This window comes from Camarhynchus parvulus, chromosome 1, assembly GCF_901933205.1.
Source record: "Camarhynchus parvulus chromosome 1, STF_HiC, whole genome shotgun sequence".
NCBI lineage: Eukaryota > Metazoa > Chordata > Aves > Passeriformes > Thraupidae > Camarhynchus > Camarhynchus parvulus.
The window spans coordinates 66,424,322-66,443,921 of record NC_044571.1 but is presented as its reverse complement, the minus strand read 5'-3'; the positions used below and the strand labels follow the sequence as shown (position 1 = coordinate 66,443,921).

Sequence of the window (19,600 nt, the reverse complement as noted above, 5' to 3'; positions counted from 1 at the left end):
GCATATGCCTCAGGTGGCTTACAGTCACTGGGGACTTTATGCAACCAGGAAAGAATCCAGTTTGACAATGAGATTCTTAGATGAGTTTGCTTGACTCATCATTATAAAAGAAATCTCATTATTTTATTCACAAATTGTTCATACATGGGGTGAACTAAGCAGGGTGGAACCCACTGTCTTTATAGAAAGTTTTGGACAAGTATCTGAACTGATGTGTTCATACTAAACAGAAGATTAATTGCCTGGGGAATTCCCTTGCGCAGGGAACCAGAGGGATGTTCTGACAAGACATAGTGATGCCTTCATTGTGCGATATCAACCCTTTTCAGAAATACACCTTTCTCTGTATTTGCAGAATGCATTGATACTGTAAAAGATCAGAATATTATGGTTGTCTTTAGTCAATTTCTTTTATTGCTTAATCATTTGAAGAGAGGGATTTGTTCACTTTCTCTCTCCCTGTTTCATTTTGTTTAGTGCTGCTCCCCCCCACTTTTTAAATTATGTTTCTTCAATCAGAGTCTCATTTAATCCAGAGCTGCTGAAATCAGTGGAAGGATGTGGAGCAACTTCAGTGGGTTTTGGATAAGATGCAGTCTTATAAAATAAAGCAGCTCTGCAATTATCAGCCAACCTTTTGCAGTTCAATGTCCATGAAAACTCTTGGATGTTAGTGGGTTCTGGAGGCATGAATGTACTACTATCCTCATTGAACAGGGTAATTTATCATTGAAGAAAATTCAGACAGTTAAGCAGTACAAGTTCCATCTAACTTGAATTGTGCTATTATGTTATTATTAGTACTACCAGGAGTTTTATTTGAAGTATTTGTTGAGATATATAATGTTTCAGTTCAATATTTTAATTTCCCACTCCTTGCCCTCTAGTGGACAAAGGAGCTCATTATTGTCAGATCCTGACACATCTGGGACAGTAATTGCCCATAAGCAGGTTTTTCTTCTTTAAAAAAAGTGGTGTTTTCAAGTAAAATATATTTTGGGTTGTTTTACTCTCCAGTTGGGGTCTATTTAGTTTGTTTGTACTGAGGTGGGAAAATATTACTTCCTAGTGTTATTCACTATATGCTTTCAAAATTGGAAATGTTTTAGGAGGATTTTGCTCAGTCTCATAAATAAAGATTTCAGCAGGATCAGAGAGATTCTTCCCATATTCTAAATTTTTAACAATAAGTTTGAAAAGTCATTTTTGTGGATTCATTCCGCTATAAATGGCAAAATGTATTTGAAGTGTTTGTGTTTTTATAGAACTAGTTGACATTGTCCATTGTGAAAAATTTATAGTTTTTCATAAATATTAAAAATACCCAAAGTTTTCCTACTGGCAGTGAAAGCTGTTCCAATAACAACCAATTGATTTTTAAAAAGCTCTTCCAAGAATAATGCTATCTCTAGATTTTTTTAAAAAATACAGCTTGACTTCCTTATTCTCCATGGTAAATATGCTATGATGTAATGATGCAGGGGACTCATGTCAGTGTTTTACAATTGCCTTGGAAGGTTGGAATGGCCAAAGGGAAGGTAACTGATTCCATTCACTGAGGCATTTCACAAATTATTGTGGCCTTGTTTTGTTTATGTTTCAGAGTCTTTTAAATGAATCATAGCATGGGCACTTAAGGATAATTGGTTAATACCAAGCAGGAGAAATGCACATATTATTTCTCCTCCTGATGCAAAAAGGCTTTTCTTCTCAGTGGTTCCTTATACATAGGGGAAATTTTCTTTCATGGAACAAGCAAGTAAGGTCACTCTACAGGTTCCTGATAGTGGGCACCTGTGTGTCAAAGCAAGTTTAGACTTTCTGAAGTACTTCCAGATTCTACTTTAAACTTCCAAAGGTAACAGCTGTTAAGAGCACTCAGCATTTTTGAAAAAAACAAATCAAAAAGCAGCATTAATATTTATAGTATCTAATGTGTCTTACTTAGATACTGCTTCTGGAATGACAATATAAAAAATTATCATGTATTTTCTGTAGTGTTAAATTTTAAAATTATTTATAGTAATTTGTGTAAAATGGATTGCTCTGTCAGCAATGCTGACACAGCTCATTCCATTAATTTGGTGGAATTGCATAAAAATAAATGTAGGAAAAAATTTCTTCCAGTGCAGGCTTCCTCTCCGTAATTCTGCTATATCTTCTTTTTTCCTAATGATTTTTGGCAGAAGAGGAAGGCAAGTGATTGTGGAAATGTTACATCGCTCTACATTTTGGAAATGTGTCCTCAGCCTTGTCTTAGCTTCCTGCTCTACCTTCAAAGGAGAAACACATTTTTTAGCTAACATTTGAGAATAGAAAGTGGAAAAATTGGAAATACACAGAGGAAATAATGGTTTTTCAGGTGGATTGTATGGTTTTGGCATGTACAAAAATACTCTACTACTACTACATTCAAACAGGATATATAGATTTAAATTACTTTTGTGTGCTTGACAGAGATAGCTAGAAGTGAATATAACATTATCATAAGATGTGGTGATTAACATTAACTTTGGATAGAAGAATGTTGGATGCTTATAATGATAGAAAAAAGGTTAATATTTTAAAGTGGGGCTAAAGGTTGACAGGAGAAAAATTGAGTTAGTTTGCGAAAAAGAAATTTGTTTCTTTAAGTGAAAATTGGGGTCAAGAGGCCAGAACTCTCTGCTTCAACATGAATGAAATAAATTAAATAATACCACCATAAAGCAGCAGTGTATAAGCTAATGATTAAATGGTACATGGTGGTTTTGAGAAAGATGCTGTCTATGAGAAAAAAATCTGTAGGAATGCTCTTTCAAATCAGCAGGTTTGTTTTGTTTATTTGTTTCCATTGTTTTAAAATAGGACATTTTTTTTCAGTTGGATGGTTTAAAATTTATTCAGTACCTTTAATTATTAACAAAGGTATGCTGATTTTCAGAGAAAATTAGTTTTAATAATTTCATTCTGTCTAGCAGAAATTTCTGGCATTTCGTATGGATGTGCTTTTCTGTAGCACTTCATGGCCTAACTGGTGTGAGAGATTAGATGATATTTTGCCATCCCAAATCAACAAGAGTTGACTGTGTTTCTTTGGTCCCTGTATATGTGAGTAAAGATAAGGTATAACATCAATCTGTAACTAGTCATATACCAAAATATACCAAATACAGGAGATAGGAAATCAATCAGTGTCATTTCCCTTCATGTCAATCTATGCCTTTGACAGGCAGATCTGTGCAGCTTGTTTACTATCATCATGTCCAGAATAGCTTACCATTCTTTCTCTAATAATAGGCATATTTTTCTCCATTCTCTTTTACAAGTTATTAAAAATAAAAATTCCTGCAGATGTTATTTCCTGCTCTATGAAGGATTTTTCCTGTCTAGGTAGCTACGTATCAAAACACTAACAGTTTTCCTGGCAGCACTTGCTTTTACTGTCACAATTCTCAGATTTTTTAAGAGGGATAGGGGATTGTAAGTTCAATTATATTTATATCTATGTTCCTTGCCGAAGTGCATTTATATCTAGACTGGTCACAGGAGATATTTCCATTTGTGTGTATCCAGCCACCTTCTTCTGTTAGACTTTTTCTCTCAAGTCTTCAGATTGATTATGAATTATGGTCAGCTCTGCTACGTATCCTGCTGCATGAGTTTGCAGATTGAGTCCCTAATGGGGTGTTTTAGGCTTTGCTGGAAGGTTGAGAATCACCACTTCTCCCTGGCATTGTCAGTGGCATCTGCATCTGGCATCAACTTCTTTTTTCTTTGTATCAGCTTTAGCTGTAGTCTTTAAATTGTGAAAGAGATTACTCCTTTTTTTTTTTTTTCCAGGAATGTAAGGTGATGCCTAGTTGAATACCTAATACCTCAAAATGGAAAAAAAAAAAGTCTTATTAGTGCTCAGGTTAAAAAAAAAAAATTAATGAATCTTACTGATTTGGCCATCGCATTCATAGAGAAACATGAGGGTGGCTGTGCCTTCAGTCAGCATATATTTGGCAGCTGAATCTAGATATTACCCTTCTGTCTGGGGTCATAGTTTGTCTTAAAAGAGTTATGTATGAATTTTCTCTAAATTGTAGCAGAGGGTCATGAATTAGTGTCTAAATGTAGGCTTGACAAGATTATTATAGTCTGTATTTCATGCCAGAAACAAAGATGAATAGAGATAGCAAGCTTTTAAACAGACTTTCTGACATCTATAATGTTAGCAGAGAGTGAATGAATGGCAGGATGTAATAACAAATCTTCATTTTTTATTATTTTATAGGGATTAAATGGACCTATGCTCATTCATAATTTCTTCCTAAAATAATTACTAAGTACTACATGAATCACTCATTTTCCATTCTAGTTCACTTTCAAATAATGCAAATTGTTTGCGAAGATATACATACACTAAGACACATAGACCAAAAGATAAATATACTATGAGTTACATTTAGGAATAGATAGGATACATGTAGTTAATACTTTGCGTTTTCATTTTAGCTGATATTTATTTTTGAAGTAAATTTGTGTCTAGACCTAATAATTTTTTTTATGCTTTTTGGGAGAAGTACTTTTTCAAGTTATTTAAATAATAATTTTCAGCCTCTCTTAAAATGGATTTACTGATTATTAGATTTCTGGAGCAGAGATCTATGTTAGCAATTTTTGATTATTAAATTTCTGGAGCGGAAATCTGTGTTGGCAATTTTTGAATGAGAAAGATAGGATGCCTGTCAGTACACTACTGCCTGTTCATTATAGCCCTTTCGAAGATACATGTTTGAGGTTTTCCTTTTTTGTTTATTCACAGCCTGTGTGCAAATAGGAGAGAACCAACTGTGTTGAGGCCAAGGGCTCTAATAGTTTTGTTTAAATTTTTATTCTTATTTATGAATATTCATTCCCATTTCAGGAGTGCAAATAGTCTTACCATTTGTACTTTGTCACTTTTTGCCCAAATGAAAATTCAAACCATGGAGTGATGGCTATGAAGAGATATAATGTTCAATGAGCCCAGTTGTTTTGAAATAATAAAAACACATACCATAGTTTACACATTTTCTTAAATATAGCTCCACCAATGGTTGCCAATATATTTATGTCTATATACATGTTGGAAAAGAGTGAATAAATGTAGCAAAAACATATCCAGGTGCCACAAATACCATCTCATTTTTTGCTTTTTTTTGTAACTGCTGGTGCTAATGTCTGTGTTGATCTTTATGTTAAAAGACAGAAACAGTTCCATTAAAGGAAACCAGCAAGCAGTGCTAGCAGCTTTACTAAGTGTTCCCTGCACCCACTCCCCTTCCCCGTGCCAAAATAGGTTTGTAATTAAAACAAAAAGCATTGTTTCGATCCTATTTTGGTTTTCCTTTCTTTTAATTTTTTCCCCCCTTTTTCTTTTTCCTTGAGCCCATCCTGTCAGGCTGCAAGCGTGAAAGTTATTTTCTGGTGGTGTGATTAGATTGGGGCTGAACTCTCCAGCTGGCAGGCCTGTCTGTGACTGGCGGCGGCCTGTCCCCAGTGCTTGTCATCTCCTGACATGCCTGACAGGATGGGGACAGCAGCCCCAGACAGGTTCATTAGATGGTGTTTTCTACAGCTGGGCTAAAAATAAAAAAAAAAAAAAAGAAAAATAAAGTGGGGGAAAAAATAAAAAGGCCATGCTTTGTCAAGGCCCAAGCTGTGGGGGCCCTTCTTGTTGGTTTAAACCAAGGCCTTGTTTTGACAAATTCTGATCTGTGCGGTTTTTAGATTTTCTGACACATTTTTGTTTTCTTCCCCTTTGGCCTGCGCTCTTTGCACTCTGCCTTGTTGCTGCTTCAAAATCCTAACGCTGCCTTCCCGGGAGAGCAGGAGAATGCTTGTGGAGGGCTTGGAAGAAAAATAGAGCACTACAGTGAAACAGCAATAAGTGTTCATTTCCATGGTGATCAGCCCAATGGCACAAAAAACAACCTTGGGGCTCTCAATAAGCCAATTACAAGAAAGGTTAAGGGGTTTATAGTGCCAGAAACATGCCATCTACATGAGAAAATAGTATCATTACCAGCAATCTATGCTGTTAAATACATTGCTGTCGGGTGCTGCCAGAAACATAAGCTGTTTATGTTATTTTGGGAGTTTTGGAAGCTGCTAGAGTTTTCAAATGGTATTGTCAGGCTTTGGTGCAGTACATCAAAAATCTACATGGTTAGATTATGAAACAGTTAAAACCAGTAATGATCTGAAAGCATTACACATATTGGATGTCACAGTGTTAACCAGATGGGTTCAGACTATGAATTTCCTACAGATTCTTATCAGATTTTCACTTTAGATTTTTCTCATAAAGACAAAGGATTTGTACATCATGTATAATTTAAGAATCTTGTATAAAGTTTTTGAATATAAAAAGATAATACCTTGGGGGTTTTTTCTACTGCAGTTATAAAATGCAATTTGATGCCTTTAATTTATGAATTAGTGGCTGTATATTGAGTCCAGGGTTATCTGCTGTTTTTCTTAGGTGTGTCATTTAATTCTGGATATTTTAGGTAGCTACAACATGCTGGAATGTAAAACACTACTAGCTACTGAGGGAAAAAAGGAAAATATTTACTATTTTGCTTACTTTGCCCTTCTCCTTAGGAGTGAGGAGAGCATTACAGCCTTTATGTTTTTTTCGCATTTAGCTGCTTGCAGTGTGAGCACTGCGGTTGCAAACCAAGACCTTCATTCACAGAAATCCTACCACTTACCTTTCCTTTGTATTGTTAGTTACTGCTGCTTTAGTTCATGGTCTCTATGACAACTGTTTAAATTGGGATGGGCAACTGTCATCTGGAGTATTACTGAAAGAAAAGTGTTAGTGAGCACACAGTTCCATAGATAGAGCATTTCAATATAATCCAATTTTAATTGAGCTCCAGAGACTTTGATGTGCTGCTGAAGGTTGGGAGAGAGCTATTCCAGGGAGAAATTAAAGCAGCCCGGCAAGGCTTCACTACTTCAGACTGTCACCATTTTAAATAAGCATTAGCATCAGACTTAACCTTCCCCTATGAAAGATCTCACTTTTTTCCCCTAGGTTTTTTTTTCTTCAGTGCATATAAAGGCAAAGACACTTTCATCTTTTTATATACATTTCTATATTCCCTTGATTAAGTTTGAAAAGCATGTACTGGACCTGAGATGCATCTGAGGCTGTCTATTGGACCTTGTATTACAATTCATAGAAAGAAGTCAAAGCAGAGTGGGGATTATTTTGCAACAGTCAAATGGCATGCGTTGGATTTTCCCTCTAAGACTGCTCTCTAAGAGTACTGTCTAAGAGTAACTCATCATTATTCTACAAAGTTGGATGGGGACTTACTTTAACTTGGTTTCATCATCAATTCCCTTTAATGTAAATAAAGAAAAATAATATTTTACTGTAGATTCTCTGGCTGAGAAAATGAGGGTCCTTCTATAGCTGGCTTTGTGGCCACTGTCTGAGTTTTTTTGTGGTGGTTGTGTGGTTTGTTTCATGTGTAACAGGCAAAAATAGTTATATAACAGTTAGAATAACAATTTTCAGACTTTGTTTTTGCACAGTGACAGGATTAGAAGGTGACTGTAAACTTCTGAACTGTTAAATTAAAATGTTTGCTTCATTTAATTAAACTGTTACAATCCTTCTGTACCATTTTCTTTTTCTCTTACAAATGTATACACATATAAAAAAACTCCAAAAAGAAGGAAATTCTTAATAATATGGTAAAATTGAGGATGACCATGTATTTTCCAATATATTAATTTACATCAGACAGCATTTCATGTTTGAGAGCTAAGACACTTTTTTACATGACTAATTTTCCTTGCTTTGAATTCACCCTTCCCTGGACTCTATTTTTTTTTTCATTTCTCTTTATATCTGACTTCCTTGGCTTTCAGTGAAAGTGAAGGAAATTTGTGAGATGCTGAGATCACTTCCTGGACAATCTCAGTACTCTCAGCTTCTGCTTCAAGCGGTGGCATTTGGCATACTCAGTTGCAAGAAAAGGATGCATCTTGGGAAATTGAGTCTATTAAAAATAGATTGTTACATAGGGTACTTGTATTCTTTAAAAGAAATGCGATATGCATTAAATCCAGAGTTAATGGCAGTAGAAATAGAACCAATCACAGTACACGCAGTAATCTCTCTATACAAGTTGGTAGCGTTTACTTTCCTCTAAAGTTATTAGCCTGTTGCCCACAGGAAAGAAAAAAAAAAAGGTAAGAATCTGGTTTAATAGAAAAATTTGAATAGTTGGCAGTTGTAATCAATTAAAAAAATGGAAATATCTAATCTCTTTCTGAACCTTGAGTTGAATCCCATTTTATTATTTTTTAATTAAATAAAAGGTAAGAAGCAATTAATTGAGGCTATATGAGAGAACCCTTTTTGACTGAGATTGGCTCACTTTTTCATAGTCGCATAGTACCCAGAAGTCCATAAAATTTAAATACCTTCTGTGTCGGAGCAGCTTGTAGTAGATAAAAACTGAGGCACATTCATACAAAGTACCTCTACATGCTGACAGGTGTTGCAGTAATTTCATACTGGGAACCTGGAGTTCACCACAGGAAAGCCTGTGAGTATGCCCAAATTTATGACATGCAGGTTTGCATTCCACTTGGCTAGAAATCCAAAGAGGAGGGAACTGTATATCAAATCTGCTTTGTGCAGACATTGGAAGGCTAAATGTGTTCCCCAGAATCCACTTTTAGTAGCCAGCTGAGTAGTTATTTTTATTATTTTCCTAGTTTTCATGAAGATTTTTTGCGTAGAATTAGACCCCACCAAATATTTTAATTATCTATAAATTTGACATTTAAATAGTTGAAATTAAAAAAGTTGATGGTTAGGTATGGGAAAAGAGACAGAGAATATACAGAATCTGGCTCCAACTGGCAATTGGAGCCAGATTTACACTTTTATTTTTTATGTGTATTCTGTATACAGAATATATATCCTGTATACAGAATATACATACAAAATAAAAGTGTAAATCTGGCTCCAATTATTGAAATAAATATAAAAATAATTTATGGAGTTTATATACACAGCTTTCATTTGATACATGTCAATATTTGTAGTTTTATATGTTCTGTGGAGTTATTTACCAGTGCTTAGTTACAGTATCTGATAAAAATATGTTCTCTAAAGCAAGTATGGAATACATAAATACTTTTTCTATATAAAGTGTAAACTAATTAAATTAGTATTGAGTTACTGCAGGCAGTTTGCAAACACTCCAAGTTAAAATTTTCAGAAGCAACTTTGCTATTCTTTCCTTGCATAGACTTAGTAATATTAGTTTACATTCTGTATATAATAATGAAAATTACCGCAGAATTTTGTTTGCTATTGGAGCTATGGGTTAGGTCTTTCCCAGTGCTATAATTTCTTGTCTTTTCCAGAAATGCAAAACAAACTCATCTTAAGCATGTTTTAGTTGGATAAATAAAGGATCAGTTGATATTGCAATATATTATGAAGAAGAAGATACTTTGATGTATGTTCACCATTATTCACAGGCTGCATAATTGTACTTTGGGGCCTTAGAAGTTGACATAACATAAAGTAGCCCTGAATCTACTCTAAATTCAGACTCCAAGCAAACTGATTTCCAGGAGTCACTGGCAGTCCATACCCAACCCTTCATGGCACAGTTGTGTCTAGATACAATCCTGGGCCATGTGCTTTGGGATGACCCAGGCCGGACCAGACCCACTATGGTCCCTTCCAACCCAGCTGATTCTGTGATTCTTTGAGCTGTAGAATTTTGAATTTCTTGAGGACTTTGCTTGACTGTTACAACCTGTATTGCAGAAATTTTGGGGATTGTGAGGATGTTGTAGATGTACAATATATATCACTGAAAAAAAGATTTTTTTTGCATATAAAAATTAATTTTAGATCTATTGCTAAAATTTCAGGAGTAGAATTTGCTCTGATTATATTCCTAAATATTTGGACTAAAGAAAAAGCTTTTGTGAAGTTGAAAACAAAATATTACTGGTTTTTGATCAATCTTATATAGGAAGAGATATTAGGAACATAAAAAAATTAAGCCTGGTAGTAGAATAAAATTGTATTCTATTGACGTGTATAGATCTTAAATCATGTGCATTCTACACTGAATAAATCAGATGTGAAACTGTTAAAATACAAGATGCTTCCACATATCTCCTGTATGACATTAAGTTCATGTCTATAAAAAGAGGGACATGCAACTGTCTTTCTTCCTTCATTTGGTAGGAAATGGGTAATGTTTAACAAAACCCAACATTTACATATTTCCTGAGACCAGTTATAATGCCTTCAGTTATTATAATGTTAAGAATTTGTGATATGGTACATTTGAGTATTTATGAATTTTTTTATTGCATTACACTTTTGAATAAATATGTGCAAGTACCGAGGAAAATAAACAATGAATCAAAACATGCAGAGAATTTTATGATGGCTTTATTCTTGGGAAAGAACACATTACGTGTTTAGGGATACCATACGTTCTTTATTCCTCAAGCTATTTCTATGGTTTTTTGCTTCTGCTGCATCTTTTCTCAGCTAAAGCTCTCACAAATTCTGTGAAATACACCAATAACACAAGTTTAATAAAGCTGCATTTTTTGTCAAAGAACTATTTATTGAATAAATATCCTGCTTTGGTTTCAACTTACAAGCATTTCATAACACTGTGTTTTCCCTGAATTTTTAGGTATTAAAAGTCCTTTCTTTCAATTGCCTTACTTTTGTTGAGGAGAATGGACCATTTAAGAGAAAAAGCAGCTCTCTGTTTTTATTCCTTAAAAAAAAGTCTGGTTTTGCTCAGATCATAGCAATTTTATGTCTTTTTGGCATGCCCACTAAACTGTAATTTGTGTGGTTCTAATTGAATTAATTTGATTGCATTTCACTGCTGGGGCAGAATTGCTCAGAGCAATTTGAGTCTGAGATCACCCCTCCCCAGTCTGGATTATCTTTGAGCACGAAATGTAGAGTGAGAATGGAAACATAGTTCTGTTAACATTTCTCACTAGATTTGAGTCTGACATCCCATTGTTGCCAAAGTCAACAAAAAATCATTTTAAGCCTTGTGAGGTAAGTGACACAATCTACTTCAAACCTGTGGCTACCAGAACTACTTGTGAGATTTTGTCCCATTATTTGTTTCTTCAGCCTCTGTGCTTGGAGTTGGGCTGTGCTCTATATGGCTTTATATGGCACTAGGATATATTTGCCATCTACTTCTCCACATGATGGTGATGGCCCCAGCTAGCACCATCAGCTTTATTCATGGTTTTAAAGTTCTTAAATCAATGGAGCCTCCGCTTAAAACAATAATTGCTGAATATATTTGAAAGTAGAGCCTAAAAAAGGCCTCTGCCTACCTTTTCTAAGGTGATAATGTCTAAATCTTCTACCTCTTCCCGATGCTGTTCTTCCCAAGAGTGTCAGTCTATAGCTGGCATTTCAGGAATTGCCTAAATTGACAATTTATTTTTATTTTGCATAGAAAGAAAACTGTGTAAAGGCACAGAGATCAAAATTAATGATAAAATAATTATTATTCAGAGTTTTATTTGCACTTATATTTGAAACTCTGCACTGGTGTTTCAGAAGTGCAGTATTAGAAATGGTCCATTTAGAATACATAAATATCAGAGTAGGGTTTGGTTTTTTGCTCTAATTACTTTGCTGGAACTACTCCTTAAAAAATCCCAATATCCTTTCCATTCCTTGCCTAAAACACAAAATCATAATGTGCAAAACCATTTTGCTTATGAAAAGAGAAAAATGGCCTGCAAGTGGACCAACTTCAAATAATTTTTCAGGTGATTGCAAATAAATGTGGGAATAAGAGTATCTGTTGCTTTAAGCTGAGTGGGCATTGCTTTAATGGATAACAAAGTGGGTATGCTGACCAGAGAAATCAAATTTAGAAAAGGTTTGGATGAACAGAACCTCATGTTTCAAGACAAGGGGCCTCTCGAAAGCTTAAAAAAACATTGGAAGTAGAAGTATAAGCTGAGCATATTTGGCAAGGAAATAAAGTCCAAAACCACAAAAATAATATCTGCATTTTTTAGATCCCTGAAGAGGAGGAGAAAAATGAAACAGGAGTGCCAATATTTATTTTAAAAAAAAGGTCCTAGAAAAGATTTTAAAACTGATGTGAGTTGAGAAATTATAATGGCACATAATACTCAGCTTATCCTGTACAGCATAACATTACAAGAGCTACTTGAAGGAAAGCTTTTAAGGCTTACAAATAAAGAAACATTTTACACAGAAGCATATTATAAAGAAGAGGAAAAGAGAACCCAATGTAGAGAGAAAGTGAGAACATTTTACTAGACGAAAATGTGCAAAGAAAAAATGAAAATAGTATTTTGCTGAGATTTTATAAGTATTTAATATGATTATGGAAATTGAAGCCAAAACGTTGTTCTTAAAGTTGCCTAAATGTATAAAAAAGTAGTAAGAAGTCAATGAAACCCTAGGATATTAAATTCATTTGAATTGTCCTTTCTGTCTATTTATATTCTCTGATTCCCATTTTAGAAAAGCAAAATACAAGGCATTTCATTATTTGAACTTACCTGATTTTGAATTTTCTTAATAAATATAACTTCTTTTTCCACTTATCTATCTTGACATGATATATCCCTTGTTGTAGTGTACACTTATTTTTCCTACTAAATATAAAAGTTGACCATACTCAGTACTTCATCAAACATTTTGAAATTTTAAATTGCTTACTCAGTGTGGTATTTCATAAACCCTTGGAGTGGGATTCCATGCCTGTCAATGTCTGTCATCTCAATCTGTATTTAGAGTACATGAAGCAATCATGCAGTCTGCCATATACCTATGGTTAACTCTGTCTTGTTAAATTGTTCTGGAGAAGAAAGTTTGCTGTGTGTTCATAGGAGCCATTTGTCTTAACCCATGAGGACCTGCATTCAGAATTTCACATTTTCCTTACTGCAAGTTGCAATGCTAGATGACTTTTGAAAAAGGGAAATCCAAATCTCTGACAGGACAGAATGGTTCTCAGTAATCAATTTCATGCATTTCTAACCTCTAAAAGCATACAGTGATGCCAAGCTATTTTATAAATGCCTATTTTGTACATGGGCCAGGTGCATAACCACACTTCTGTGGCTGGCTGTAGATGGCACTCTGATGAAATGACCAAATGCTGTAATTCATTTTTGTGGGAAGTTCCCTCTGTTTTCTCCACCATGGAGCATGCTCAGTGAAGGGCCCCAGGGCTTGTGAAAGGACTAGAGAACATTTCTTGTGGGAAACAGCTGAGGGAGCTGGGGGTGTTTAGCCTGGAGAAAAGGAGGCTCAGGGGGCACCTCACCACTCTCAAAAGCTCCCTGAAAGGAGGGTGCAGTGAGGTGTGGGTCAGTCTTTCCTACCATGCCTGCAGTAAGAGGACCAAAGGAAATATCCTTAAACTGAGACAAGGGAAATTAAAATTATATATTAGGAGAAGTTTTTTCATGGTTTTTTCACTGCTCATCAAACCAACCCACAATAAGACAAATATATTACCTGTTAATGATACATGCATTTTGCACTAGATATAAATAAAGCTTGAAAAATGTTACAAGTATCAATCAACAGTTTCATTGAGAAATCAGGTTAGAATTAAAACATCCTGAATTAGAAATGTGGCTTCAAAAGACAAATTATGAACTTCCATTGAAAACAGTGGATTCAATTCACATACATAGTCATTAATGAATTAAGCCAAATAGCTATTTTAAAAGGAAATATGTAAAGATTCTTTGCAAAAGACAGCAAAAGAGATCCGTCTTACTAAAAGGTTAGTGACTGAGAATAAATAGGATTGTACAGGCTGTTTTCCTTGATTTCTTTATAGCACCTGATTTTGTGATTACTTCAATTCCAGAGAAGATAATCAAAAGAAAGGGGCCAGAATATCTTTTTGCATGCTGTGTCTGGTGCTATGAGATACCAAAAAACAGTATAAAGCAGCAAAAATGAGCCTTTAGTATTTAAGTGTTCCTTTTGTGGAGATAATCTACCAGGGATTCAAGCAAAATGGACACAAGTATTTGAAGTCTTCTGGTTAGTGGAGACTTCCAGCTGTTAATTAACAATTCATTATCAATAATTGAATATCTACTGAATAATGTTTATGATTAAAAATGCATTGATTCTTAATTGAAAGGGAAAAGAATATCTTGATTACATCAGAAATAAAATTAAAATAATGGAGCCTTCATATCTGATCCAAATATGAAAGCACTTGGGTAATGGTACTGTTTCTCCTCTCTGGAACTTTCCATCTGCATCCCATGCTGCTTTACTAACCTAATCTAAATAAGTGTCACCAACAGATGTATTTCCATAGAAGAGAATCTTGAGTTTTAGAGACTTCTCATTCCATTGTTAGGTGAGAGCTTCATCTTGCTGCAATCAATTCTAGCAAATTGATATCTTTAAAACATACACAAATTCCTAAGTGAAAAGGTTTTACAAGGAGAAATGAGCTTTAAACCAAACAGCTGCAGCTGATACTAAATTTGAATTAGTTCAAATATGGATATTGGCCAGTTGTTTTTATTTTAATAAAAACAGCTTATCTAAGATGTATCTAGAATTCTGGACTTACTCATGATTTTTCAGCTATTAAAACATGCCTAGGCAGGAAGCCTTCATGAATGTTTTTAGGAGGAAAACTCATAAAACTATCAAAATAAGGAGTACTGACTTTAAGTATAAACAACCAAGTGTTGGAACTCATGGAAATTTTACTTTCAGATAACTTAGTAACATAATTTCTGTGTATTAGCATAGTGAAATGGTTTTATGAGCAATGTTTTTATGAATAATGAAAAATACAATACATAAAGTATGTAAAATATGTAAAATAGATAGGACTTCATTCATGTCCCATGAGAAAATGAAAAGCTAAAAATCATTCTGGAAGGAAAAAAAAAGGTATATAAGCCTTTTAAAGGGTTCAAATTCAGAAAAATAAAATTACTTTGAATTGGCTGTTATAGCAGCAATAAGAAAGAATCCTGCTACAATGTCAGTAATACCTGCTGTAAATTGTAGATATCTAATAATGGGAGGTTTAATGCATCACAAGAAAATGGTGTAAGATGAATGTTATGGAGGATGGCAAAAATGGGTAGTATATCTTGGACAGGAAAACGTTACAACAGAAATACTGAAATAATTCAGATAATTTGATAATGGCAAGATAATCTGATATTTGTAGGACTAATAGACAGTTAAGAAGAGTGTAATTGAGGGTATTAATTGAATTATAGACTCCTTTACTTCCTCTGATTTCCTATTCCATTCTACTGTTTTACTGGAGTTCTATCATGTGTCATTCATTTAATAGTGGGTTGAATGTACCTCTGTGTAGTTGCAATTGCTTTATGCTTAATTAAAAAAGAGGAGGAAGTAAAAGGCAAGCAGGGTATGATTGGTATGCAGTGTGCTTTTAGTGTTGACCTATAATAACTATTCTGTGCTATATATCAATACATCATAAATGTATTATTGTGAATCCTCTAATACGTTAATATATAGAATATAGTTAATAATAAACATTTCTCTTTGCAAAAACACAACTAGAAATATTTTTGATACAAAAAGTTGTTTCCTGAAGTATGATGCTTTGTCAAGGAGCTAATTTTTGGGCAAATTTGCTCGCTGCTGTAGATCTGGTTACAGCTACATATATGTCAAACTCCTCCCTCTGAGAGACTGTTCTCATATTTTAGCTTTTTAAACGTGAGTGGTTTCCTCAGACTTTCTTCTCTTTAATTTAAAAACCTGCGTATTTACAAAATTTATGTATCAGATAGCAGCAGAATACATTAAAAGAAGGAGGGTGCTTCAATCTTTGAAGTCATTGTTCTTATCCACCTGAATTTCACATACATCATACCAGAGGTATCCTAGCATCTGATCTCAATGAAAGAAAATCAAGGAAAATTTTGTTTATTTAGCTTATCAAAGAGAAGGCTAAGCAGTAAGTGGATCCAGTCTGTAATTGTCAACACAAGGAAAAGTTACCTGATACTAGAAAGCTCACAGACAAAAGTGTCACAAGATCTATCAGAGTTCAAAGGAAAAATAAGGTGCAGATTTCTAACCATTGCAACAATTTAGTGTATGAGGTAGCATTCCACAGCTGACCTGTGACTGAATAGAGGGAGTCCATAGTCTTTTGCACATGTCTAGGTGACCTCCAAAGAATCAAGCTCCTTCATTCTTCCAAGCTGTGTTTAACTGGTGCGGAAAGCTGAGGTGAATGAAACAGTGTCATTGGCCACAATGTTGGTCTAAGAGTTCTGTCTGTAACTTACCCTCATGTAAACAGTACAGAGGGAATGCTGTGTTCCTCTAACTGGTCTCTATCAAGGACAGAACTAATTCTGAATGCCCTTCCATGTGCTGAAGCACTTTTTTGTTGTTTCTGTTATTAACATCCTCTCTGAAATAGACTCATCGTGGTTATGAGAAAAAGGCTGTACACCAAGTGCACCAACTGAAATTAGCTTTTTCGTGTATGGAGACGTACTACTAACTTGAAGCCACATCAGTGAAAGATTGAAGAAATACAATTCCCATTTCCTCAAGCATGAAGGATCACTGACAGCAGCAGCATATGGTCTCCCCAACATTTTCCTGTTCAGAAGCTGGGGGAGGTCATGATTAGGGAAAGTAAAGACCTCAGACGAGTGAGTAAAGCGCTGGGAGCTGGTGTATGACAGCTTTTGTGTATCTGATGGAGAGCAGAGAAATTCAGTCTCTTCAGTCTGAAACGTTCCTTTAGGGAAGGTGTTCACGATATTTCTTTGTTTCACTGAGGCTGCAATTGTCTCAGTGGCTGCAGCCTAGGTAAAGGCACCGTGTGCAGAGACTGGGAAATGCAGATGGGTATGGTGAGGATCCCCGTCCCAAATAAGTCACTCCTCCCAGGAGTGCCATGGCAGAGCCCCCCTGAGCAGAGGTGCAGGGCTGAAGGCAGCCTACCAGCTGATGAAAATGATTGGAAAAGAATTGTTCTACAGTGCATGATACAAGTTAATAAAAATGACATATAATTAAATTGTGTCTTTTTTGTCTATTTTTTGAACATCCAAAACACTGAAAGAAAAGTGAAAAAATATTATTTGATATTAATATCTAGTCTTATATTAATTCACTCAGTTGAGAAAATTTAAGACAGGAAAAGCAGTGCTAATTTAAACTATTTTATTTTAAAATATTTTCACATTAAGTTTAAAATGCAAAATTAAAACCAGTAAATTTTGTCCATGTTGTCCTTTGTCCGTGTCAATTTGGAATATTTGATGTATCTAACTTCAGAAAAATTATTACGGTGACATACTGGTGTTGCTAATTTTCGTACTTATTAATAGAATGGGAGGACTTGTAATTTATGACCCTGAAGTGGATGTAAATAGCAAGTTATATTATTTTGGTTGTTCTTTGCACAAGGCAGCCTCAGAAGTAAATCTGGTATCTGATAGATAACTGACAACTGTGTCATGCACACTGTTGGAAGAAGATGAGCATAATTGGAAGTGTGTCTGTTTCCCTTTACTTGTTTGTAGAGTTTGAGTTTTTGGTTGTTTTGAGGAAATTAATTTGATGTGACATGTGAGAAATAGATCTTTGGAGTATCAGGTTACAGTAATTACTGATATTCTTCTAACAGCAGATACTCCTTTTTTTCCCTTTCTTAAAAACATTTAAGTTCATTTTAAGTCACTGATTTTAAGTATTAAAGGGACATGATTAACTTAATTGTTGGGTAAAATTTCCTCTCTTCTTATATAATATTTTATCAAAAAATTCCTGCTAATAACTCTCACCCTGACTTTCTTTAAAGGTCCTTGCCTATACTGAAGGCCTTCATGGAAAATGGATGTTCAGCGAGATTCGAGCTGTTTTTTCAAGGCGCTATCTTCTCCAGAACACAGCTTTGGAAGTGTTTATGGCAAACAGAAGTAGGTCATAGTTTGTATTTGTTGCATAAAACTGTGCTAGTGGTTATTTTGTGTTTTATTTATTAATTTAAAACTCTGTGCTTCCTTTGATAAAGTGCTTATGTCTGTTCTATAATGCTTCCTCTCATATGTGCTCAGTACAAATTTTATTAAAATCAATCATATAAATCAATTTCACTGCTTTCTGTCCAGCAGTGAGATTTATTTACTGAACCAGATCATTGCAATTGGTAAATTCTTCAAATGTTGGATAGGAAATTTGCTTTTTCTGTTGTCTCATCCTTCTCCTCAATTGTCTGTAAATATTCTAGTGGAACATATAAAAGGATATTTCTTTTCCTAATTATAAAATGAATTAAAGTTAAAAAGTACCAGAGCAAGAAATGGATCTTTTCAGTTTTCTGTATCTGCTACTCTGAATCACAGTTCACTGGCTGGTGAGGTGTGTAATGGTCTTTTACCTGCAGGACCTCTGATGTAAATTTTGATTTCAGCTGGAGAGGGAATTGAACAATTCCTTGTTCCTGGCTGTTTTAAGGCGCTGATTAGAAGAGCAAATGCCACACCAGCTAATGAACAGCTTCTCAGCCTGATAAGAGATTTTATGGGTGAATAGTAAAGTGTTTTTCCTCTGAAGTAAACAACACTCACGTCTTCTGCAAAATGGGAGACTAGATGATAAAATGTTAACCAGCTAATTATACATAGGTGTGAAGAATGTCACGAATTTCTGTTTTACCTTGGATCCCCAGGAGGATAAAAGTGGAACTGACTTCTCTCCCCAAATAAAAACCTGAGCATTTTAAAAATACATGCAGGTGAATAAACAGACTGCTGCAAATGTTTTACTGGTACATATTTTCTTTTCTTCATTTAGCTTCTGTTATGTTTAATTTTCCTGACCAAGCAACAGTGAAAAAAGTTGTGTACAGCTTACCACGTGTTGGAGTAGGAACCAGCTATGGTTTGCCACAAGCCAGGTAATTTAATTAACATAGTTTTTATATTTTGTCTTTATTGTATTGTACAGTTGGTAGTTTTTAAATATCAGTGCTAAAACATTATTCCTGTCAACTCTAGATTTTCTTTTTCTTAAGTTTAGTATGAGAAACATTACCATTTACTTACTATATGGCCTGTTAGTATATGGAATAGAAGTAAAAGAAGTAAGAGATAAAAAAGTAAAAGAAGTAAATTAGATAATTAAATTTTTTCCTTTTCAATTACAAGAAATAAGCACCTTCCATTGAAAATACTTACACCTTATGTCTTCAAAGTCTGGTTTTAAGAATGTATAATTCTTAAATGTTCATCCTTGCTGTGATTTTTATGCAGGATGTGAAACTGAACTTGACTAGTTTTGCTGTTTGCTGAGTGTAAATTATTTTATATATATATGAATGTGTGGGATTTTACTTCATTTCTTATCAGCATAGTGGCTATTTTGCAATTTTCAAATTTCTTCCTTTCATTAGTATAGTGCATTCTTCTTCTTTTCTTTCCAAAATTGAGGAGCATATATATTTTTGGAAGAACAATTAAGGTTGAGTTTTAGAGATTTTCACATACTATGGACAACTAC

General features: G+C 34.6%; 1 protein-coding gene across 13 annotated transcripts in view; it reads left to right on the top strand.

Annotated features, from left to right (window-relative positions):
- Window positions 1-19,600, top strand: part of NBEA (neurobeachin) — a 453,637-nt gene that overhangs the window by 337,851 nt on the left and 96,186 nt on the right. For all 13 annotated transcript variants that reach the window (XM_030944908.1, XM_030944837.1, XM_030944889.1 and 10 more), the window contains 2 exons: window positions 17,901-18,018; window positions 18,896-18,998. In XM_030944908.1, the coding sequence (XP_030800768.1) occupies window positions 17,901-18,018; window positions 18,896-18,998 (221 nt within the window). The remainder of the gene's footprint in view (window positions 1-17,900; window positions 18,019-18,895; window positions 18,999-19,600) is intronic.